Below are 24,526 nucleotides of genomic sequence, written 5' to 3' on the forward strand. Positions count from 1 at the left end.
TGATCATAAAACCAGCGTTTCAGAAGGTGACTGACTCATGTGGACAATGTCTTGTGAAAAATGTTGGGGAAGGGGGGTTGTTTGTTGTATGAAGTACAGACTTTTCCAACAAGGGCTGTGGTGATGAGGGTGAGGATGGAGGAAGTTGTGACATGGAGGGCAGAGTCTGGGTGGGGTCAGACTCCTTGATTCCAGGCCTCACCTGCCTCTGCTTCACTGAATGATTTTCCAAGTCCTGCTTCCTCGGGGCCTCCCTTTCCCCATGTGAAAGGTGAGCCCCAGTGACTGCTGCTGCTGCTTGGTGGCCACATCATGATGTGTTTGAGAATGGCTAAAGTCCCAGCCCTGTTCCCTTCCCCTCCTCTAGCACTGGCTCCCTCCAGGGCTGGATCTGCGGGGAGCAGGTGCTACTGGGAAACGGCAATAAGGAGGCGAGTCTTTCAGGGCTCCTGAGCCAAGGCCTTGTCTCTACTCCCTGTTCCCATGCTTCTCTGTGCCTTGCTTAGAGCCTAATGAAACCTACAAGCCAATGAGAGGGAGTGGTTCAGTCAAGCTGCCACCCATCCTGTAAGAGGTGTGATAGCAGCCACAGGCCCTTGGATCCAGGAACCACTGGCTTTTGCCTCTCCCCAGGCATGGCCTGGAAGCAAAGATCAAATTGCCAACATCTGCTGGATCATCGAAAAAGCAAGAGAGTTCCAGAAAAACATCTACTTTATTGACTATGCCAAAGCCTTTGACAACAACAAAATCAGGAAAATTCTTCAAGAGACAGGAATACCAGACCACCTTACCTGCCTCCTGAGAAATCTGTATACAGGTCAAGAAGCAACAGTTAGAACCAGACATGGAACAACAGACTGGTTCCAAATAGGGAAAGGAGTACATGAAGGGTGTATAATGTCACCCTTCTTATTTAACTTAAATGCAGAGTACATCATGTGAAATGCCGGGCTGGATGAAGCACAAGCTGGAATCAAGATTGCTGGGAGAAATGTCAATAACCTCAGATCCGCAGATGATACCACTCTTATGGCAGAAAGCGAAGAACTAAAGAGCCTCTTGATGAAAGTGAAAGAGGAGAGTGAAAAAGCTGGCTTAAAACTCAACATTCAAAAAACTAAGATCACGGCATCTGGTCCCATCACTTCAAGGCAAATAGAAGAGGAAAAAAATGGAAACTTTGAGAGACTTTATTTTTTTGGGCTCCAAAATCACTGCAGATGGTGACTGCAGCCATGAAATTAAAAGATGCTTGCTCCTTGAAAGAAAAGCTATGACCAACCTAGACAGCATATTAAAAAGCAGAGACATCACTTTGCTGACAAAGGTCCATCTAGTCAAAGCTATGGTTTTTTCAGTAGTCATGTATGGATGAGAGAGCTGGACTGTAAAGAAAGCTGAGCCTTGAAGAATTGATGCTTTTGAACTGTGGTGTTGAAGAAGACTCTTGAGAGTCCCTCGGATTGCAAGCAGATCAAACCAGTCAATCTTAAAAGAAATCAGTCCTGAGTATTAATTGGAAGGATTGATGGTGAAACAAGCTTCAATACTTTGGCCACCTGATGCGAAGAACTGACTCATTGCAAACGACCCTGATGCTGGGAAACACTGAAGGCAGAAGGAGAAAGGGACGACAGAAGATAAGATGGTTGGATGGCATCTCTGACTCAATAGACATGAGTTTGAGCAGGCTCCAGGAGTTGGTGATGAACGGGGAAACCTGGCGTGTTGCAGTCCATGGGGTCACAAATTGTCAGAACGACTGAGTGACTAAACTGAACTGACTGAGGCATGGCCTAAGGCCCTCCTGGCTTTATCTTCAAAGCTCAAAGATTCAGTGATTTGTGACCCTGGGCATACAACTTCACTCCTTGAATACAGTTTCCTCAGGTGCAAAATAGGGAAGCACAAAGTTGACTCTCCAGGCTGTTGGAAAGAACTAAAATTTAGATATTGGATAAGAGCACATCAATGCACACAGTAGGGCTCAGTGAATCCCCCCTTCACTTCACATTCATGGCTAAGGGGCTCCTTCCTTCCTGGGTCTGGAGAGGCCCTGCCTGCCCTGTGAGGCTTAAAGAAAGCCCTGCCAGGCTTAAAGAAAGGAGCAGCTGGGACCTAAAAATCACTCCACTCCAAAATCACTGCAGACGGTAATTGCAGCCATGAAACTAAAATATGCTTGCTCCTTGGAAGAAAAGTTATGACAAACCTAGAGAGCATATTAAAAAGCAGGGACATTACTTTGCTGACAAGGGTCTGTATGGTCAAAGCTATGGTTTTTCAAGTAGTTATGTATGGATGTGAGCGCTGGACCATAAAGAAGGCTGAGCACCAGAGAATTGATACTTTTGAATTGTGGTGCTGGAGAAGACTCTTGAGAGTCCCTTGAACAACAAGGAGATCAAACCAGTCAATCCTAAAGGAAATCAACCCTGAATATTCATTAGGAGGACTGATGCAGAAGATGAAACTCCAATACTTTGTCCACAAGCCGACTCACTAGAAAAGACCCTGATGCTGGGAAAGATTGAGGGCAGGAGGAGAAGGGGCCGATGGAGGATGAGATGGTAGGATGGCATCACTGACTTGATGGACATGAAAACTCCAGGAGACAGTGAAGAACAGGGAAGACTGGTGTGCTGCAGTCCATGGGGTCACAAAGAGTCAGGCACGATTCAGCAACTGAAGAACAATAAGTGGGACCTGGGGAGGAGAGGTAGACCTGGGAGCCCGCCAGGCCCTTTATCCAATCCTGTGCTATGCTTTAAACTCTTCCTGTCTTCCACTCCAGGGAGAGGAGAGGTAGCAGACACTTAATCTCATTCTCCCCAAAGACCTCCCCGTGTTGGCTTCCAGTCAGGCAATGCCTGAGCTGGGACACTTTTGAGAGTGATAGGAGCGTGATTTGTATTGTGTATGCTGGGCCTGCTACCAAATACGGGTTCAGTTCCACATACCAATGCATATAATCGTGTTGCTCAGTCATTTTCGACTCTTTGCGACCTCATGGACTATAGCCCACCAGGCTCCTCTGTCCACGGAATTTTCCAGACAATAATACTGCAGTTGGCTGCCATTTCTTACTCCAGGGGATCTTCCCAACCCAGGGATAGAACCCGAGTCTCTCGCATCTCCTGCATTAGCAGGCAGATTCTTTATCACTGCACCACCTGGGAAGCCCTAGCTAATGATTTCCCATCCTACCTGTGGGCTTACTGGACCCTCACAACACTCTGAGAAGTCAGCCAAGCCCAAACTGGCTGATGGCCCACTTTACAGATAGGAAGCTAGAACATCTTCAAGGTCATACTTCTGGGGAACAGGAACCCACGTGCTCATGATCTAAGTCGCTAACTATCATCACCATACAGTGGCACTTGCCCTATTCTTTCCCCTCACCCCAAAGTTCTTATTTCACTTTCATCCCAAGGAAAGGGGCATGTTCAGGACCACTACTAGTCTAGAAGGCCCATGAGGCCTGACTCTGTCACTAAGGTCCCTCACTAGCTCTGTGAACTTGAGTAACTCAACTTCTCTGTGCTTTAGTTTCCCCTTCTGTTAAATAAGGATAATAACCTCTTCTCCAGGTCACTGTGTTGAGAAAATATTAGCACCTAACCCAGGATCCGGCACACTTTAGGCGCTTAATAAATATTGGTAGGTTAGGTGATTGAATAAATACCTGGCTATTGGCTGTTCATTTGTTGGCAAGAGTGGACAACTCATATGGACAAGTCCATAAATGTTTACTGAGCCCCTACAATGTGCCAGGCCCTACGCTGAATGTTTTCTATGCACAAACTTCTTGGATTCCTCACATTCTTGTCAGGAAGGTAAGCCTGTTGTTACCACTTTCCAGACAAAGAAGCGACAGCACAGAGAGTTTAAGTAACGTGGACAGGGTCACACAGAAAAGAGGAGGCACAGGGATGCTGGAACCTAAGACGGGGCTGTTAGTGTTCATGTGCATGGCCTGTCTCCCTCATTGCCCAGCTAGGGAGAGGGAGGCCCAGAGAGGGCAGAGTACTTGCCCAAGGTCACGCAGGGGGCAACAGCTGAGGCCTCAACACCGAGGGCGTCCTTCCTAGACTCCCCTCCTCACGCGCTCGGGGCCCCTCCAATCCGCAGCTCTGCTTGCGGGGGTGCGCATCCCTTCCCCCCGCCTCCCCCTCCTCCTCTGTCCATCAGTCAGCCCATCAGTCTGGGAGTCTACACCGGCTCAGTGGTGCGCCCCTCCCCAGCCTCGGGCGCTGCGCAGGGAGAAGCAGGGCGTTTGCAGCTCCCAACCCGCGCCCCACGCCCGTAGCAGACGGCAGCGCCTGCGCCCGCGGTCCCCCAGCCGGTGTGCGGGAGTCGCGGAGGCCAAGGCGCGGCAGCCGGCCAGCGACACGATCTCTTGCTCCCTCGCCCGCTCTCTGCGCTCAGGAAAAGCCAAGCCGGGAAGCCCTAGCGACCTGCCTTCCAAGATGAAGAAGCTCCAGGGAGCTCACCTTCGCAAGGTAGGGCACGAGGGCAGGGGCGCACCTGAGGGAGGGGTGCAGAAGCCCGCCCCCTTTCGAGCCCCCTGGGAGGGTTGGCGAGGACACCTACACTTGGCTCAGGGCTCTCGGGGAGGCCGGCTGAGCTGGATTGCAGTGAGGGGCGGGGTCACGGTCTGCGCGGGGTAGGGGGGGTGGCCTTCCCCATCTGGGGGTCCGGATGCAGTGTGACGGCGGAAGTGGGGGAGGGGAGGCGGGGAGAGGCTAGGGTTCATTGGGCCAAGTTCTGCAAACAGGTGTCTGCAGCCACAGGAGGCGGGAGGTAGGGGTGCTGGGGCTAGGCACGCGCCCCTCCCCAGTACCTGCATCCCTTTCCCCCAGGAGCTAATTAGGGGAGTGGGGGATGGGGGATGCTGGAATAGCTGAGACAGCCCTGAGCTGGGTTAATGGGGGTGGGGGCTTGGACCAGGTCCTTATCTGTGCACTCTACACTGAAGCAGCCTCAGGGAGCCAGCAGGGCCACTCTGGTTTCCTGCAGGTGCTTCTGCCCCTGCAGCGCCCACCACCTCCTTCCTCCCCACTGGCTTCGTTCTCCTGGCAGCTTGAGCTTCCCTGCTAAGACCCCAGGCTGCCCCTCAGCAGGACACAAGGGAGGCAAAGGCAAGGAGGGAAGAAATGCAAGACCCCATAGCTCAGGAGGTGGGGTGGAAGCTGGCATGAGAGAGGAGGCCAAGTCTCTGTATTCCTAGACACAGACCTCAGCCCCTCCCCACCTTGTCCTTGGGGTTGGACCTCCCAGCCAAGTTGCAAGTGCATAAGAAGGGAGAGTCTTGGGGGAAGTTTCTGGCTTTGGGCTTAAAAGTACCCGTATTAACCAAGAAGTCCAAACTCATGGGTAGTGTTTCTGCAAATGCCACTTACCCGGTGACTTTGAGCAAGTATGTTGTCTAACCTGGACCATCGCTGGTCCCAAGTGAGGGGCACCAAAGCAGGCCCCCCAGTCCTGGGGTGGGGGGATACCATGAACTCACAGCAGCTGGTATTGTTGACTGTCCCCTCTCCCACAAGCCACACCCTCACCCCCAACATGCACTCATTCAAGCTCTCTGCCCTGGGGCAGCTGAGTGTGGAACTACTGTGATAAATGGGTTCTTTTTATTTACTGACATGAGTGACTTGTTAGGGTCATTTGTGGATCTTTTGCGTCTTAAGTCCAGCCGCTGTTCTTTTCCATCCTACTCTCTCCTCCTTCCTCTCCCTCCTCACAAGAGCCCCCACCCCTCACTGGCACAAGGCCACTCATTATGTAAATACCCATGTTGTGTGAAACCTTATCTCAAGTAATTCTCCAACAATTCTGGGAGCTGGGTCTTATTATCCCCCATTTATAGACAAGGAAACTGAGGCACAGAGGGGTGCAACTTACTGCTTTCCTGAAGGTTAAACTGAGCAACCTAAAACCAACAGGGCAGGGGTGGGGCCCTTGGCCTCAGGGTCCCCTCTCTTGGTCTTGAAGAGAAGGGGGCAGGGAGTGAGGAAGTACCAAGTGTAGCAAAGGAATGGTGTTGTTCAGAGAGGAGCATACAACTGAGAGTCAGGGGTCTGGGTCCCGGCTTTGCTCTGCCCTTAATTTACCATTTGACCTTGAGCTCACCTCTTCTCCTCTGAAACTCATCTCGTCTGTACAATGATGAAGTCAGACTCCAAATTCCTATTGTCTCTCTCATCCTGAAGAAGGTATGAGAGCTTTGGCTTGGGAAATCCTACCTCTCCCAGACCTGCTGCTGCTGGTGACTATATTTGCTGGTCCCTAAAAGAGGGGTGTGGATCTGGCAAGCTAAGATTTGTGTTCCTCTGTGACTCTGGGTGGGGAGTGGGGGGATCAGGGGTGGCAGCCTCACATTCAGGCAGACATGTGAAGCTACTCATTAAGCTTCCAGCCTGCCCCATTGATTTGGTTGCTTTCCTGTCTCTCAGTTAGTTCCATCCTTGCTGTGCCAGCCCCCTGGGATCTACCCCATGGTTGGGATGGAGGTACCACATGGGTTTTGGATTGGCTCAGCTTTGGAGGACCCCATCCTCTGTCCCTGGAGCAGAAACAGGTTTCCCTCTGACTGGGGGAGGAGCTGACAGCATCCTGCTCTTGAAACTCTTGTCACCATGGAAACAGAGAGCCAGGACCGCTCTGTGAACACAGAAAGGGCAGCAGCTTCTCAGGAGGGATCAGAGGAACCTCATTATCAGGCCCTCCTGCCAGCTGGCCTGAATGGGACTGGGGAGTCACAGGGTGTCAGGCCTGCCTCCCCATCCAATACCAGGGGCCAGTGTCAATGGCTGCTACCCTCTCCCTCTTAGAGTTCACCTGGGAGGGAGTGGCTCCAGAGGGCTGAAACCCATTCAGCTGGAGAGTGAAAGGGGAATCGGAGGGAAGAGGTGGGTTTCATACAGGTCCGGGAACTGCTGCTACCCTCACCCCAGCATGTCTGAGATCACAGCTAAGAAATTACCGGCAACATACTGGTTTCAACACTTAGAGCCCCGTTACTTGAAAAGCAGCTTTTTCATGCTCTTTCTTATTGTCACCGTCACCTACAATCATGCTAGGCTGCCCCCATCACCACTGCCCCTCTGGCCGATAGCCAGCCTCAGGTGGGATCACCACCACGGCTGTCACTATCACCGAGGGCCCAATGCTGTTACCACATTTCTGCCAGTGCAGCCAGAAACTTCCAGTCCTGTGACACCTGGACCGTCCTTTCACCATCCTCATGCTAGCACTTGTCAGATGACAAGTCACCAGCAAAGTTTCCTCTGTCACCTGATGTGTATGTAGACACCTCCTTGGGCTGGTGCCAGGAAGGGCAATTTTAGGAGATAAAACAAATCGGGTGGAGCTGTTTGCTGAATCCCTGTGCTTGGACCTGATCTGATTCGTGACCACTGCAGTGAAGTCTCCTTGGTGAATCTTGCCTCACAGACCATCAGAGCCAGAAGACTACTAACTAAAGATTATCTAGATCTGTGTTTCTGCCAAGGATATCCTGGCATGCTAGCTCCTTGAAATCCTTTTCTTAAGTAGAATTGGAGGATATTTGTTCTAGAACCTACTTGGAGAGTCACAGTGCACAGTGGCCCATTAAAAGATATGACAAGTCCTGCAACAAAGAAACCTGTTTTACCTTGTGATAACCCAGCTTTCCCCAAACTTTTTTGATTAAAAAATCCCTTGTTCCCTCAAACATCTACAAACATTTCAAGTGATTTGTTTTTGGAAATCTCCTCAGTGTCCATATGGGGAAATTAAGGCTCAGAAGAGTCTTTCCTAAGGTTGCATAGTGAATTGGCACAGATCGGGGGTGAGAATCGTCATCTGACGTCCAGTCTAGTGGAATCACAGTTTCTCATGGTTGTTCCTCGGCAGGAAGCAGGAGGTCCTTTTTCCTCTCTGAAAACCATGACACCATTTGATAACCTGCCTTCTTTGCAGCTCTGTTCTCCTCTACATGGGACATGGCTTTCAGAGTCAAGCAGAAAAGGTCTAGCTGCCCCTTTTCTCCTGCCCTGCTCCCAGAGGCACTTCTGGGAGCTGCTGTGTGAATTTTAGATAGTCATCCTAGGGACTCTGGGCTTTCTTCTGGGTCCAAAGCCCAGACAACTCACGGACACACTACCTCACATCCCTTGGGCCAGGATTCCAAGCACCCTGAGGAGGGCCTCCATCTCCCAGCCCCAGCCTAAAGGAAGGATGCCCAGTGAACTTCTCCACCCTCCTCAAATTATGGGAGGATATCTTAGGGACAGCTGGTTCCCATTCCCCTCTGTGCGAGCATCTCTCCTCCAGAGACAGGAAGGTCACAACTTCCTTAGACAGACTGGGGCTTCAGTAGCTTCTTCCTGCTTCAGAACTAAAATTCACAGTCCTCAGCAGGCCTCTTTGAGCCACACAGCATACATCTAAACCCAAGGGAGCCCACGTCCCCTCCACGCCCCATCCTTTCTATGCTAAGGGCCCTGCTTCTTCCTCTTGTCCTCCTGTAACTGCTTTTCCTGAACATGCTCCAGTCCAGCCACCTGCTTTGTGCACATGCTCCAAACTGCTGGTATCGTTCTTAAAATACGGCGCTCAGAATGGAGTAGTGGAACTCCGGCACTGGGTGATTGAAGATATGGGCCTCAGCATTAGGAAGCCTGGACTGGAGACCTAGTTCTCCCACCAGTCAGCCTTGTAAAAGCTCTGGATGTGTCATTGATACCTCTTTGAGCCTCAGTTTCCCTTTGATGAATACTTAGCTCTCAGAGATTCCCAGGTGGCTCAGTGGTAAAGAATCAGCCTGCCAATGCAGGAGACACAGGTTCAATCCCTGGGTGGGGAAGATCCCCTAGAGGAGGAAATAGCAACCCACTCCAGTATTGTTGCCTGGAGAATCTCCATGGACAGAGGAGCCTGGCAGGCTACAGTCCATGGTGTCGCAAAGAGTTGGACACAATTGAGTATGCAAGTACCTCTGTTTGTACCTAGCTCTCAGAACTGTTTTGGGAATGAAATCAGGTAATGAGTAAAATGTTTCGCACAGTGAGTGCATGATAAGTGCTCACGCATGGTAACTGTTATTAAGATCATCATCAAAATAGGACCATCAGTTGATTTCACCACTGTGTTAGCCAAACTAAGATTAAGATAGCTTTCTTAGTGCCAGAGCCACCCTGCTGCTCTCAAAAGTTTGTAGTCACCTGAAATCTTGAGGAGCTCCTGCCGTGGAGCTCCTGGGCTAACGTGAGCTCCTGGGCTAACGTGTCAGCCCAGGGTAACAGTGAGAGCAGCTGATTGTCTGAATAGAGTTCTTGCAGTTAGCCCTGTTTGAGTTCATGTTCTTATTCGAGATGGGAGTGGGGGTGGGGGGTCCCAGTTCAACCTGGCCTCGCCTTTCTGTCTCACCTCTTTGATGTCTCTTGCTGGCAGCCTGTCACCCCAGACCTGCTAATGACCCCAAGCGACCAGGGCGATGTAGACCTGGACGTGGACTTTGCCGCAGACCGGGGGAACTGGACAGGCAAGCTGGACTTCCTGCTGTCCTGCATCGGCTACTGTGTCGGCCTGGGGAACGTCTGGCGTTTTCCCTATCGAGCCTATACCAATGGAGGAGGTATGAGCCTGATGCCTGCATGAGGGGTGTTGAGGCCAGTGGACCAAGGCTCAGGGTGGAGTGAGGTTTTAAGTGACCTTGGCCACTGTCCCCTATGTGACCCTGGGCTGATTAGTTGAAAGCGGTGACCTGGGCTGGAAGTAGGCGCTCACCCGGCCTCATCGCCTTTCCTCTCCCAGTCTCTTCCTTCCCCTCTCATCCCCAGGGTAGATACTCACTCAGTTCTCTCCCTAAGCCTTGGCACTTCCTGGGCCCTGAGTGATGGGCAGAGGGGGCTGCCTCCGCTTTGTGATAAAGAGCTGTATCTGCCTGTCAGTGGTTACTGCGCTCTCAGTACTCTCTGCATCCCTTCCTCTCCCACCTCACCTCCCTTGGAACCTCACTCCTTCAATCAGTTACTCCTAGGTTCTTAAACCTTCGATCTAGCTTTGCCTCTTGGTTCCTTCCTTTCAAGCTGCAAATACAACATCTTTTCCATCTTAAATTCTCTGTCCCTGCTTCTTCATCAAGTGGCTATTCTAAGTCTCACCACCCATAGCTGGGGTTGAGCACTCACCATGTGCCAGGCCCCAGGCCTGCCTCACTTAACCCTGATGACAACCACCTGGGTGGGCACTGTTATCTTGATGGGCCACTGTGCTTGGAGAGGCCAGGTTCCTTGCCCAAGGTCACACGCTGGCGACCCAACGTTCCACCCCAGGGTTATCATCTCCGGAGCCAATCTGCTCCTGCCAGCACTCCGTGTCTCCTCCTGTCTCTACCAAACTCCTTAAAGAAGCAGATGTTGGCAGAGCGACAGAAACGCAAGGAAAACTAGATGAAGCGAGGACAAGATGAATTGGGACGACGGGGAAGTATGGGATGAGTGCTAGCCTCTGAAGCTCCGGGAACTCGGGGATGTCCACAGTGGTCTCTGCCCTCCCTCTCCCTGGTTCCCGAGGCTTTTTCTTTCTGTGTGCTGACCTCATTTTCCCTGGATCAGACTTCCTCCCTACAGGTGTGTCGGGGGTGGCCAAAGACAACTATGGAATGACTTCCTCCTCAGAACTGTTCCCTCTGACTGAATCTATGTTGGATTGCAGGGAAGGTCTCTAATTGGCCTGCCTTGGGATATGTGCCCAGGAAGGGTGGGCAGGGGTTGGCTGGTGTGACTGGGAGCCTTTCCAGAGCCATATGGTCGTAGGCAGTCCTGTAAAGGAGCTAGCTGCCAATATGAGAAGAAAAGGAAGAGGGATGCTGGGCACAGGAAACCACAGGTGGCAGCCACAAGCATCTGAGGTGCAACTGGGAGGAGGGAAGGAGCAGGTAGACAGGAGGCAGATTCTAAAGGTCATTGATTTCTGTACTGAGGAGTTTGTGCTTTATCTGGCAGGGAATGCATTCATTCACTCACTCATTTGTTCATTCATTCACTCAATGTCTGTCTGAGCCTAGTCCTGGCCTGGGCACTAGGGCTACAGAGGTAAGTAAATCCCCATATGTCCACTTGGCCCTCAGTGATCTCCTGGCAGAAAAGAAGACAGTCCCGCAGTGCCCAGCCCCACGTGAGAAGTGAAGGTGTCTGCCAGTCATGGGAGGGGGTGGGGCTAGAGCTAGGCTTTAAGGGGAGCTGACCTCCCATCCCTAGACCTTCCCCTCCCTCCCTCCTCCTTGCAGGCGCCTTCCTCGTCCCCTACTTCCTCATGCTGGCCATCTGCGGCATCCCCCTCTTCTTCCTCGAGCTGTCTCTGGGCCAGTTCTCCAGTCTGGGACCCCTGGCCGTCTGGAAAATCAGCCCCCTCTTCAAAGGTGAGGCCTTGTAGGGGTGGGCAGTGTTGAAAGCCTGAGGGAGGCAGGGAGGTTGCCCCCTACTCTCTGTCCTCTAGGCAGAGAGGGAGGTGAAATCTAGAAAGGGGACGGCTTCCTTGGCCTGAAGGCCGCCCCTCCCCCCACCAGGCGCCGGCGCGGCCATGCTGCTCATCGTGGGCCTCGTGGCCATCTACTACAACATGATTATCGCCTACGTCCTCTTCTACCTCTTCGCCTCCCTCACCAGCAACCTGCCCTGGGAACACTGTGGCAACTGGTGGAACACGGACCTCTGCCTCGAGCACAGAGGCTCCAAGGACGGCAACGGGGCCCTGCCCCTCAACCTCACCAGCACTGTCAGCCCCAGCGAGGAGTACTGGAGGTCAGGCCCCTACTGGCCCAGCAGCAGTCAGGGAGGGACAGGGGGCAGCACTGTGCCCGTGCTCCTATGGGGCTCTACATGCGCCTCAAAGGTTGAGTTCAGGTGCTGCGTTGGATGGACTCTGAGTTCTAACCCCAGTTCTTCACCTAACCAGCTGTGTGGCCTTGAACAATTTATTTGGTTTGTGATGCTTTATCTTTGAATCGGGTGTGATAGTATCTGAAGGCTACTGTGAGGATTAAAGGAAAGAAGGCATATAAATTGTGCCGCTCAGCCTGGTGGATAGCGAGTGCTCAATAAATGCTAGCTGATAGTAATGATGTTGATGATAACAGTCATTGTCAACATCTGGAGCCTCAGTTTCCTCCTCTGTACAAGGGGTAGTGAGAGTCCCTGCTTCATAGGATGGTATCAGTCAGTCACTCGTTTATTTATTCAATCTGCGTTTATTGAGCGCCGACTATATTAGTAGGCAAAACACTTAGCAGAGACCATGGTCAAACAGGACCACCTCGGGTTAGTCAAACAGGAGAGAGGAGACTCTAGGAGAGTAAAGGGTTGCTTGAGAATGACACAGTTAACTCAGAACCAGCCACATCACGAGCCCCTTTGAGTGGTGGGGGTCAGAAGGGCATCACTGCCCACTGGCCTGTCCCAAAGTCCCACTTTATAGCTGAGAAAACAAGGCCTGGAGGCTTGCTCAGAACTTACTGGCAGAGGCAGTACTAGAATCAAGGGCTCCTGATGCTTGATCCTGTTCTGGAACATTCCAAACTAGCCTTGTTCCTAGGTAGGGACCATTGGCTGACCAGAGGACACAGACCAGATAACCATAACCCTTTGCCTGCAAAAGGCTACTCTCTTAGGAGTTTTCTCCCAAATGAGCCCCATGTTTTTAAATGTTTTAGCCTCCAACCTGCATTTATTACATAGTTCATTCATTCATTTGTCCATTTGAAATGCATCTAAAGTGTCTGCACCTGCTGAGGAATATGTCTGACCAGTGGGGAAGGACAGGCTTGGGTCTGCAACTAAAAGCCGAAGAACATGACATGGTCACTGGCAGCTGCCTAGGGTCTCCATGGCAACGCTGTGGCCTGCTACATCACTTGGGGAGCAGGCAGGAAGCAGATGGCACTGTCACAGGGCTTCACTGAAGGGAGTTGGGTGAGTGGAGGGACTTCACAGAGGTGCGGGGATCTACATGGAAATGCGAGGCACCAGGGACTAGCAAGAGGGACAGTCATACCGCCCCTGAGGCAAGGAGGCAGTGTTATCAGAATCAGGGGAGATCGAAAGCCTCAGAGCAAGGGCCACCTAGCCAGCGCTGTGCTGTAGAGCCTCTGATGGTGTGCAGGTGTGCATGCTTACACATGTATACACGCAAGTGTGCAAATACCCTAACCCATCATCCAGTCTCCGGCTGTTGCCTCCCATTGGCCAGACCCATGTGGAGACTGACGAGGAAGGAGCCTGGGTGACATTGTCTCTGGAGGCCCAGCTCCTGGGCGCAGAGCTGCTCAGAGAAGGACGGAGGGGAATCAAACACAGAATAGCTAGGATAGCCTTGCGGGCTGGCCACAGCTTCACTCCATGTCTGTGGAGCATGGCAAGTGGACCAGAGGACATTCAAGCCTTGTCTCCCACAGCCGCTACGTCCTCCACATCCAAGGAAGCCAGGGCATCGGAAGTCCCGGGCATATCCGCTGGAACCTCTGCCTTTGCCTGCTGCTCGCCTGGGTCATCGTGTACCTCTGTATCCTCAAGGGTGTGAAGTCCTCGGGCAAGGTGAAGCTGGGAGGCCCTGGAGGCCTGAGAGGCTGGGAAGGGCGAAGGCTTCCTGGAGGAGGAAGGGTGTGGACCGAGCCTGAGAGGATGAATGGACTTCAACTGGGAAGAGGGGAAGGGAGAGGACATTGAGGGGAAGGGGGAGGCGCTGCCTGAAGAAAGATGTGGAGATGGGGCTGGATGGCGGCCAGGCTGGCTCACTAGACTAGAAATATGCCAAGGGCAGGACCTATCTGTTATTCAAGCTTGTATCCTAATCTAGTGCTTGGCACTTTGGAGAAGCTCAGCAGGTGTTTGTTGAATGCCTGGAGGGTGCGCATGAGTCACAGCTCTTTGAAATGCAAGGACTAGAAGCCAGTTATCACACTCAGTTGGAAAGTCCAGAGGGTCTGCTTCAGGTACAGCTGGATCTAGTGGTTCAGATCAGGAAGGTTGTTCTCTTGGTTTCTCAGCAATGCTTTCCTCCAGATTGACTTCTCAGGCTTCATTCTTCATGAGGTTGCCCCTAGCAACACCACACATACATCTTTCCTACTTAGTGTTCTCCCTTGCCCTGCTGCTGCTGCTGCTAAGTCACTTCAGTCATGTCCAACTCTGTGTGACCCCATAGATGGCAGCCCACTAGGCTCCTCTGTCCCTGGGATTCTCCAGGCAAGAATACTGGAGTGGGTTGCCATTTCCTTCTCCAATGCATGAAAGTGAAAAGTGAAAGTGAAGTCGCTCAGTCGCGCTCGACTCTTACTGACCCCATGGACTGCAGCCTACCAAGCTTCTCCTTCCATGGGATTTTCCAGGCAAGAGTACTGGAGTGGGGTGCTATCTCCCTTGCCCTAGGTTTCAAAAATCCTAGAATTGAGTCTCACTGGATAGATGGGTCTTAGACTCATCTCTGGACCAGTCACCCTGGGCAGAAGGGTGGAGTGCTCTACTTAGCTGGGCCTGGAGCTGGAAATTGAAACAGCCCCAGGTGGAAAAGTCAGGCAACTGTTATGCGAAAAAGACCAGCTAGAAGCTGGGAAGACAAAGCCCACTGTAGCTTATGGAGGGTAGGAAGGGCCATAGAGCTGTTTTAGGAGTTGGAAACCTTCTGAGTGGTTTACTCAATCATTTATAAATTAGCACTTATCTCTCTGCAAAGTGCTGAGATGTTGTCCATGAGGAAAAGAACTATTAAAAGAAAGGTTAGAAAGCATGGAGACCATTAGAAAGCCAGGAGAGGTCATCGTGGTGCAAGCCAAGGCAGTGAGGGGCTTGGGACTTGATGGTGTTTGCTGGGGGTGAAGCTGGAGGTTTGGGAACAGGTGGAGACACGACAGAGTAGAGTTTGGGCATGTCCAATGTCTGATGACCATGCAGGCTGGGTTTGTGTCGGGGGAGGGGTGGAGTGGGGGGCCTGGACCAGGGCGCAGGGCTGGAGAGAGTGGATGGGTGGGAATAGCCCTGGGAAGCAGTGATGTGTGGTGGGAGTGAGGGAAAGAAAGAGAGCATCACAGATGGTGGCTGTTTCTAACTTGGGCTACCTGAAGGTTGGGGAGGTGAGTCAGTAAGATGGGGGTTTCTGAGAGGAGGAGAGAAGAGAGAAGGTCACCCGCTTCTGTCCCCATTTACTGTCTCTCAGGTGGTGTATTTCACGGCCACGTTCCCCTACCTCATCCTGCTCATGCTGCTGGTCCGTGGAGTCACCCTCCCTGGGGCCTGGAAGGGCATCCAGTTCTATCTCACCCCTCAGTTCCACCACCTGTTGTCTTCCAAGGTGAGACCCTCAAGGCCAGCATGTAAAGGGAGGGGTCAAGCTAGGGAGTGGAAAGAAGACTCCCCAGGGAAAGGGAGTTGGGGGAGGATCTTCCACATGGTGAATCCCCTGTACCAGACACCGTGCTTGGCACTGTGTGTCTTTTTCCTTTATTACTAAACACGATCCTATGCAGTAGACATTATTCTCCCATTTTACAGATGAAGAAACTGAAGCCCAAAAGAATTAGCAGGTCACACAGCTAGGGAGCAGCAGAGTTGGGATTTCCTCCCAGACCTGACTGTAAAACCCAAGGACGATATTAGTAATAACAATAGAAAAATGGTCCTGACAGGTAGCATTCTTACTTGTTGGTGGATGACTATGCCTGCCCTGTGCTCTAGCATTGTGCATAATGTAGTCATGTGATCCTTACCACCAGCCTATGAGGCAGGTACCATTCCTATCCCCTCAGTACAGATGGGGGACATAAGGGCTGGAGAGGTAACTGGCCTGAAGAGTCTACACAGCTCGAAAGTGGGGGAACTGGGATTCAAATCCAGGTTCCTCCAACTCTAGAGGCAGTAAAAGGGTTACAGGGGCTGATTGTCAGTATACATCTACGGAAAATTTATACAAGGCACTACTTTCTTCAGAACTGGACCAAGCTTAGAGAGTATCTTCTAGATCCTAGATGGGGAAACTGAGGCCCAGAGAGAGGAAGGAACTTGACCAAGTCCTGCAGTGTTAGAGCGGGCCTTGCTCCCAGGTGCTGTCACCCATTAGCCAGGTCCTTCATCACAGCATCCCTGGGCCTGTCAACCGGCTCTTGCCCTACCACCTTCCCTCTCTGGGCACCACGGTGTGCCAACCTCTCCTCTCTGCCCTCCCTCTGCATCCTTCCCTGCCACAGGTGTGGATCGAAGCTGCTCTTCAGATCTTCTACTCCTTGGGTGTGGGCTTCGGGGGGCTCCTCACCTTTGCCTCCTACAACACATTTCACCAGAATATCTATAGGTCAGTGCTGCCTCCTGGACCCTGGCAGCTGGATTGGGTAGGAGAGTGGCTCGCCGGGGAGGGCCTTGTGGGTGAGGATGGAGGCCACTCACCCCGGCCTGTGCCTGGACTTCTCCTGGCAGAGACACCTTCATTGTCACCCTGGGCAACGCCATCACCAGCATCTTGGCTGGCTTTGCCATCTTCTCCGTGCTGGGCTACATGTCTCAGGAGCTGGGTGTACCTGTGGACCAAGTAGCCAAAGCAGGTGGGCAGGCTGCCTGGCCCTGGTGGGTGGAGGGTGCATCGGGCACAGCTGGGCTGGGCAAGTGAGCATATATGTGGACTAGGAAGGTTGTGGATGGATATGGTGTGTGTATGTGTGTACGTGCATAGCATGCATGCAAATGAATGTGTTTGAGCTGTTTTCTGAGTGTTCAAGTGCAAAAGGATGGGTGTGCAAATGAATATGTATCAACCTGTGTCTGGAGAGAAGTGACTTTCTGGAGGAGACTGTCGTGTTTTGTCACACCTCAGGAACTTGCCTTGCTTGTCCAGATGAGTCACACCCTGTATGGAGATGCCTGTGTAAGTGCATTGAGGGTTTGGATGATGTTGTGAATCAGTGTCTTGCGCCAATGGGAGTATCTGAGTGTGTGTGTGTACGTGGAACTGTTCGTGCAAATGATTGTGCACATAAGCATATTCAAATGAGGATTTATATTTGGTCTTGTGTTTACTCATGTACTTATTATTAATTCATTTTTTAAATCAACCTGTGTTTATGGAGCACGGACAGTGTGCTGGCCTGTGTCTTAGGAGTTAAGAAAGTGTTGGAAGCGTGCAGTGAGTGTACATCTCTGGGTTTGGCGCAAGTGGGTATAAGTAGTATTCATGTGTGTTTAAGTACATGTGTGGGGCCCCACGTTCCCCAGGCTGCTGACCCTGTGTGCCCTCGGCCCAGGCCCTGGCCTGGCCTTTGTCGTCTACCCGCAGGCCATGACCATGCTGCCTCTGTCACCCTTCTGGTCCTTCCTGTTCTTCTTCATGCTGCTGACTCTCGGCCTGGACAGCCAGGTGAGCTGCCCATGCCAGTGGGCGTGCCTTGTGGTCCGTGTCTGCGGTGTGTGTGCGTCTCGCTGCACGTGTTATCCGTGTGTGATGCGGGTATATCTGTCTGTATGTGCATCTATGTTTGTGTGTATCTGTCCAGTGTGAGATGTGTGCCTGTGTATCTGTGTATGTCTTCACATGATGTTTCTGTTTGTATGATATGTGTGATGTGCGTATGATATGTGTGTGTTGTGTGTGTATCTGCATCTGTGGGATGGACCTCTCTGTGTGTGTTTCTATGTGTGTGGTGGGGGCAGAACTCTGAGCCCCCTTCTCCCCCCAGTTTGCCTTCTTGGAGACCATTGTGACAGCTGTTACGGATGAGTTCCCGTACTACCTTCGGCCCAAGAAGGCTGTGTTCTCGGGGCTCATCTGCGTGGCCATGTACCTGATGGGGCTGGTCCTCACGACAGATGTGAGTGGTGCTGTGGGGTGGGCGGACAGCTGGTGGGCAAGGCTGGGGCAGACACCTGCAGCACTGTCTGTGGCCAGGCCAAACATGCACCAAGCTACCTGCTTCTTCCTCTGTGGGAGGAAGCTAGTCGACCCCAGAGCCTCTTTCTCAAGAGGCAGCTTGGCCTATGACCCAGAGTTCTGATTTTAGAGTCTAAAAAGTCTTCAAGCCTTATTCCTGCACTGATGAGTGACCTCAGGACAAGTGGCTTCACCTTCCTGAGCCTGTTTTCCCACTGATAAAGTGGGGTCTACATATGGGCTATCGGCTTGTGAGACTCAAATCGGATGGTTTGTATAGAGAGCTCGCAGGCAGACAGCAGTCACGCTCTATCATCTTGCCCTCCCTGCTGGCCTGCCTGCTCCCAGCTCACTTCCTGCCTGGAGAAGGGGCAGCATTGGGGATTGAGGCTGGGATGAGGGCACTCCAGAGCTGTGACTTGTGTTCCAGGGGGGCATGTACTGGCTGGTCCTTCTGGACGACTACAGCGCCAGCTTCGGGCTGATGGTGGTGGTGATCACCACGTGCCTCGCCGTCACCCGGGTGTATGGTGAGAGGGGCTGTGGGAGGCGGAGTCAGGCTCCCTGCTGTGGGAGAATGGGAGTCTACCCTGGAGCCCCCCTGCACTGGGTCTCTGGTCCCAAGGGCCAGGGTTTCCAGTGGGGGCAACTGGGGGTGGAGGAGGGGCTGATGGTGCTTGTGAGGCTGTGGGTGGGGCCATTCCCTTCCTTTCCCCGTGCAGGCATCCAGAGGTTCTGCCGGGACATCCACATGATGCTGGGCTTCAAGCCGGGCTTCTACTTCAGGGCCTGCTGGCTGTTCCTGTCCCCAGCCACGCTCCTGGTAACCAGGGTGGAAGGGAGGGCTGCTGGCTGGAGGCTTAGGGGTGAGAGCAGGGCCCTTCTGGGCATTCAGTCTGGGAGGACTGCCCTGACCCTCAGTGGACCTCTGTCAGGGCTAGGGGATAGAGTGAGTACCAGGATCCCGGTCTACTCCCCTCTCCCGTGGTGTCCCCAGCTTTTGTAGCTGTGCTGGGCCTGGCCCTGCGTCTGATTGGCAGAATGAGTGGGGCTTTCTTTGGCTTCAGAGCTTTAGGGCTGGGGTGGTGAGGCTGTGCTTCTTAGCCTCGGATTTGGAGCAGCTCAGGGATAGGCCATCTCAGGCTTTGGCATTGGGTCAGCTTTGGACAGGGCTGTCTCAGGACTTGCAAAGGCTCCAAAGATGGGCCAGCTCAGGTTCTGGTATAGCTTCAGACTGGGCTTTCTCAGAGACTGGGTGGCTCTGGGCTGGGCTCTCTCAGGCCTTGGGATGGCCCTGGGCTGAGCTATCTCAGGCTTTACAGTAGCTCAAACCTGGGCTATCCCAAGCTCTGGGGCCTGCCCGAGGCCCTCTGTGATGCTGGGAGCCCCCACCTGCAGGCCCTGCTGGTGTATAGCATCGTCAAGTACCAGCCCTCAGAGTATGGCAGCTACCGCTTCCCAGCCTGGGCAGAGCTGCTGGGCATCCTGATGGGCCTGCTGTCCTGCCTCATGATCCCAGCCGGCATGCTGGTAGCCGTGCTTCGAGAGGAGGGCTCGCTCTGGGAGGTGAGTCTGCCCCACCCCTGCTTGCCCCCAGCCCCCAACCCCATGGCCCTGCTCTGCGCCCAACCTCTAGAGCAGACAATCTCTGCTCCAACACCTTTTTCAGGGCCTGCAGGGTGCTTTTAACTGGGAAGAGCATTTTTTTCCTAACCAGTAGCCTGAGTTGTGAATCAGCTCAGATCGGCTTGGGCTGCGGCATGCTCTGAGGCCAGAGTCCTGTCCTGTGGCCCCTCGTACCACGCGGGCCCTCTGGCAGGGGAGGGGCGCAATCCAGAGTCCACTAATTTTGGCCAAGGCCCCCCTGTCATGGGGGAACCTGAAAGGACAAGGGGTTTACCCACCATCCCATGGTGAGTTGTGCACAGGTCAGAATTTGAACTTGGGTTGCTAGCTTTCCTATGGAACTCCGGGTCTGAAGCAACATTGAGGGAACCCAGGAATGAGCTTTCACCCTCCTCCTGTGACCAGGAGCCCTGCCCATGGCCAGGGCTTTGTGGGGAGACCCAGGAAGCATACAGAGTGCAAGCCGTTTGGCATGGGAGTCTGCAGGCTCAGAAGACGGGAGGAGGGGTCCTCTGTGGGTCAGTGGACATGCCAGGATGCTGTATGGCTGCTGAAGACCCAGCCCCTCTGAACCTCAAGTGCCCTCGGCACGCTGGGTCCTCCGCTTCTGAGGCAGTGTGTGGGGAGTCCTCTGGTGGCAGGAGGATGTCAGAGTGAGCAGGGCTGAGTGAGCATGCTAGGGCCCAGAGACAGCCTTGGGACACACACACATACACGCCCACCATCAGAAGTGTGCTGGAGCCACCAGCACTGCATCATGAGAGCTAACTGTTAAATATTCAGGAAAACTGTGAGCCAGTTGTCAAATCGTTGATAACATGAAATTGACAAGGGTGGGAATAATTGTAACAGTGAAATTGGCTAGGAATCAGGACTCCTATGCCCCTCCACTCTTTCCCAGCCTGCTAACCAGCACACTGCTGCCCCCCTGCTCATTCACCTTCACTGTTCTTGGCTGTCCCTCATCCCACCTTCCAGTTTCTGAAGAGAAGCTCAGAGCCCTTCCCTGGCAGAAGTGGACTGTGGTCACATAGCACAGACCACAGGGGAGTCCTGGAGTCCAGCCATTGCTCTGTCTCCAGCTGCTGTGTGACTTGAGGCAAACCCCTTCCCTCTCTGAACTGCAGGAGCCCCACCTGGGCTACTAAAGGAGACTTGTCTCCATGTTGAGAGCCAGGGTGTCTGCGGAGGGAAGGAGGAAGTTTATGGTGCCCAAGCCTGGCTTTGTCTCCCTCCTGTCCCACTGCCACCACCACCCACAGTCAGGCAGAGGGGCCAGGGCACTGGGGGCTCTGTGAGTCCCACAGAGGAGTCACTGTCCAGCTCAGGAGTGCCAGCTTCAGAGACCAGGGCTCCCAGCACTGACACACTAGGATAGGAGTCCTGGGGCTGCCACTTGCCAGCTTTGGGATCCCAAGCAAGTGAGTGCACCTCTCTGAACCTTGCTTTCTCTGTCTTTAAAATGAGGGCAGTGTCCTTACCTGTCAGGGGACTTGCCATAATCACGAAGGTGGTTTTCCAGGGTGTGGTTCATCCAGCACACTCCAGATGTGCTAACCCCTGTGATTTCCCCAAATGCAGAAAACTCGACTGCATAATTTGTGGTAGTGGGGGACTGAGTTCACGCTCTCCCTAGGAAAAAAAGGGGAAAAAATAAGTATAGTGATACCTGCCCATAGGGTTGCTGTGAGAAGAAAAAAAGCTCATCAACATAGTCAGTACTGTGAGACACAGAAAAGCAGGGTATTTTTCAAGTTCAGGATGCAGTCAAGACTGCCTGGGTTCAAACACTAGCACTACCACATCCCCCCTGTGCGACCTTGGCCAATTTAACTAATGTCTCAGAACCATTCCTTCAGATAGTATCTGTGGGGCTGGAGGTAATAATACTGCCCTCTCACAGGGATACTCTAAGGATTACATAAGCCCATCCTCAGCACAGAGCTGGGACGCACGAGGCTCAGTTCTAAGCCAGTTCAAAATCGCCTCAAAATCAGGGGTGATTTTGCCCTTAGGGGACACTGGGTAATGTCTAGAGACTTTTTGATTGTCCTGAGAGGCCAGGGCTAGAGGAAGAATGCTACTGGCATCTGGAAGTCAGGGATCCTGCTACACACTGTTCAGTGTGCAGAACTCCTCTCTAACCACAGTCAGCAGGGCTTTCGGGTTGAGAAACCTGGTCTAGACACTAGAGTGCAGCTGGAAACAAATTTCAGTCCTTAAACTCAGGGAGCTTGTATTTTAATGCAGGAGACAGACAATAAACAAACATATGAAGGCAGTGGTAAGTGTAATACTTAAAAACAAAACCAAGCCAGGAATAGAGAGTGAAGGAAGTTCAGGCCAGGGTGACTACGGGAGACCTCTCTGAGGAGGGGATACAGACCTGACTAAACTGCCAAGGTTAAGATGTCTAAGGGGAGAGCATCCTAGGCAGAAGGACAGTCAGTGCAAAGGCCCTGAGGCAGGAGGAGCTAGCATGTTTGAGGCCAGCAAGGAGGTCAGTGAGACTGGATCAGAGCTGGTAGAGAGTGGCAGGAGCCAGCATCACAAAGATAGAGAGGGGCCAAGACGCGGAGGCCAGGTGAGCACTTTGGATTTCATTCCCAGTGAGATGACAAGTTTTTGGCAGGTTTTTGATCAGTGGGGTAACATGCTTCCAATAAACACATCTAAATGGACATCACTATGCTTTGGGTATGGGGCTGTGTGAGGCCCTTAGCCCAGGGCTCACATACATTATCTCCCTTGGAACCTACACCCCATGGCTCCACTTACTGTTGGTGTCTTTCTTCACTGAAGAGTCTGGGGCTCTTCTCCCTGGCAGGGCAGGCAGAGAGCTTGGGAATGTGGTTTGAGGAAGATGGAACCCTAGAATGTCCAGGCTTAGTTATCATCTTAGTCAGCTCCCTCCTTCCATGGAAACTGGGCTGGGAGAGGGAAAGGTCAGAGTAAAACAGAGGCAGAATGTCAGAGATGGCCACTCTGGGATTTCCCTAGTGGTTCAGCAGTTAAGACTCCACGCTTCCAATGCAGGGGATGTGGGTTCAATCCCTGATCAAGGAACTAAGATCCCACATGCCACCCACTGTGACTAAAAAATTAAAAAGAGAAAGAGGCATGGTCCTTCTGTCTCCATCCTTCTAGGGCATGGGTGTCCCACCAAAGCTCCCAGCTCTTCAAGACTCAGCATCTAGGGAAAGGGACCCAGAGTGGACTCCCAGACTGCCTACCATGTAACCACAACAGCAGCCACCATTTACTGGGCCTTACTCTGTTGCCAGCACCCTGCTGAGAGCTTTATCTCAGTGCCTTGCTAACCATCCTTTGAAGGCATCCTGTTCCCAAGGTACAGATGCTGGAAGCAGAGCTTAAATTTCATGCCCAAAGACCACCCACCCAACTTGTGAGCTGCAGGGCAGGATTCTCTCCACTTATGTGACACTCCTCTGGGGAAGTGACAGCACCCCCTCCCTTTCCCCAGGTTTTTGCAAAGACTAATCCAGGTGACTTGGTGAGGGTTTTACCAGTGCTCAGCCACAAGAAGCACTCCACCAGCCCTGGTTCTCACCCCTGTGGTTGCTTTGCTGCAGCGGCTTCAGCAGGCGAGCCGGCCGGCCATGGATTGGGGCCCATCACTGGAGGAGAACCGGACAGGCATGTATGTGGCTACGCTGGCCGGGAGCCAGTCACCCAAGCCATTGATGGTGCACATGCGCAAGTACGGGGGCATCACCAGCTTCGAGAACACGGCTATCGAAGTAGACCGTGAGATTGCAGAGGAGGAGGAATCCATGATGTGAGACGGGAAGAAGGCAGACGTCAGGCCCTGCCGGCCCCCGAAGGGAGCTGCACACCCTCTGGGGTTCTGAGAGGCCTGAGGCTGTTGGAGGCTGCCATGGTGATGCTGGTCCCCAAAGCAAGTCCTTCTTGTGAACTCTGCCTCTCCCAAAACCTCTGTCTGCTCCCTACACACACACAGACATTCAAAGCTGAGATGAGCCAGCTCAGCCCTTTCTTCACAGACAGACAGACTGAGGCCAAGGAGGAGGGACTTACTCAAGGTCACATGGCAGAGGGGGCCAGACCCCAGGCCTCCTAACCAGCGAGCTCCCTTTCTCACATGGCAGCTGGCACCACCGTCTCATCTCTGTTCAGGACTCAGCCCCCTCTCTTTCCCTAAGGGAGCCTGCCCCATACACTTCAGTGTAGCCGGAATCTTGAGCTGCCAGGGACACTTGGGTGTCCCAAGGTTCGTGAGGCCCCATCAAGGGTTAGCAAGTCAAGTGGGAGAAAGATTCCCATGGGGTCACGGGTGCAGGCCAAGTTTCCTAAAGGAGGTAGGGCCTGAGGCCCTGGAGGACGGGCAGATTTGGGGAGAGAGAGAAAAAGAGGAGGGCAGGGTGGGGAGGGCCTCTGGCCAAGGCGCTCACCCAGCCAAGGTATGGAGGTTAGAATATGGCCCCGTTTTCCTCCCCTGTGGCCAGGAAGGGAGAACGGTGGGAGAAGCGAGTGTTTTCAGGTTACAACAGGTTTCAGGTGTGAATGAAGACTGAGGGAGTGGGGGAGTCAGGGACGTGGGCAGGCAGGGCGTTTGCATGATCCTGTGCTTTAGATAGAATATACTTCTGGCTCAGTGCACAGGGTGGAGGTGGGAAGCCTGGTGAGGACAGAGCACAGGGGCCAATGCCTAAGCTAGGGTGTTAAGCAGGTGGAGGGAAGGGGAAGGAGGAGGACCCCCACAACTTCCCTCACTGGACCCCATTTCCTCCTGTGCGGGGAGCCGTGGACATGCTTAGGACTGGAGGAGGGGGCACCTGACCTGCCCTGTAGAGGTGGAGACAAGGGGTCAGTCAGGACCTAAGGCGCCTCTCCTCCCCTCTTCCTTGTCCTGGCAGCCCTCACTGTCTCCACCAGCTCCAGGCATTGCTGGGGAATTGACCTTGGCTATGGACCACCAGGCAACTAAGAGACTTGGAGCTGGTTCACACGCATGACT

At 53.0% G+C, this 24,526-nt stretch overlaps 1 protein-coding gene and 1 non-coding gene across 2 annotated transcripts; both read left to right on the top strand.

Annotated features, from left to right (window-relative positions):
- Nucleotides 1-4,472: 4,472 nt before the first annotated feature.
- On the top strand, nucleotides 4,473-23,330 carry SLC6A7 (solute carrier family 6 member 7). Its single transcript, XM_052643707.1, has 14 exons — nucleotides 4,473-4,505; nucleotides 9,445-9,628; nucleotides 11,285-11,416; nucleotides 11,564-11,798; nucleotides 13,448-13,586; nucleotides 15,205-15,339; nucleotides 16,232-16,335; nucleotides 16,458-16,582; nucleotides 17,279-17,391; nucleotides 17,711-17,842; nucleotides 18,332-18,431; nucleotides 18,624-18,724; nucleotides 19,300-19,467; nucleotides 23,121-23,330. The coding sequence occupies exons 1-14, from the start codon at nucleotides 4,473-4,475 to the stop codon at nucleotides 23,328-23,330; spliced, it is 1,911 nt and encodes a 636-aa protein (XP_052499667.1).
- Nucleotides 21,001-21,163, top strand: LOC128051838 (U1 spliceosomal RNA). The gene has a single exon (XR_008199766.1). It is a non-coding gene; the product is annotated as a U1 spliceosomal RNA (small nuclear RNA).
- Nucleotides 23,331-24,526: the final 1,196 nt, after the last annotated feature.

The sequence above is a fragment of the Budorcas taxicolor genome, chromosome 7, assembly GCF_023091745.1.
Source record: "Budorcas taxicolor isolate Tak-1 chromosome 7, Takin1.1, whole genome shotgun sequence".
Taxonomy (NCBI): domain Eukaryota; kingdom Metazoa; phylum Chordata; class Mammalia; order Artiodactyla; family Bovidae; genus Budorcas; species Budorcas taxicolor.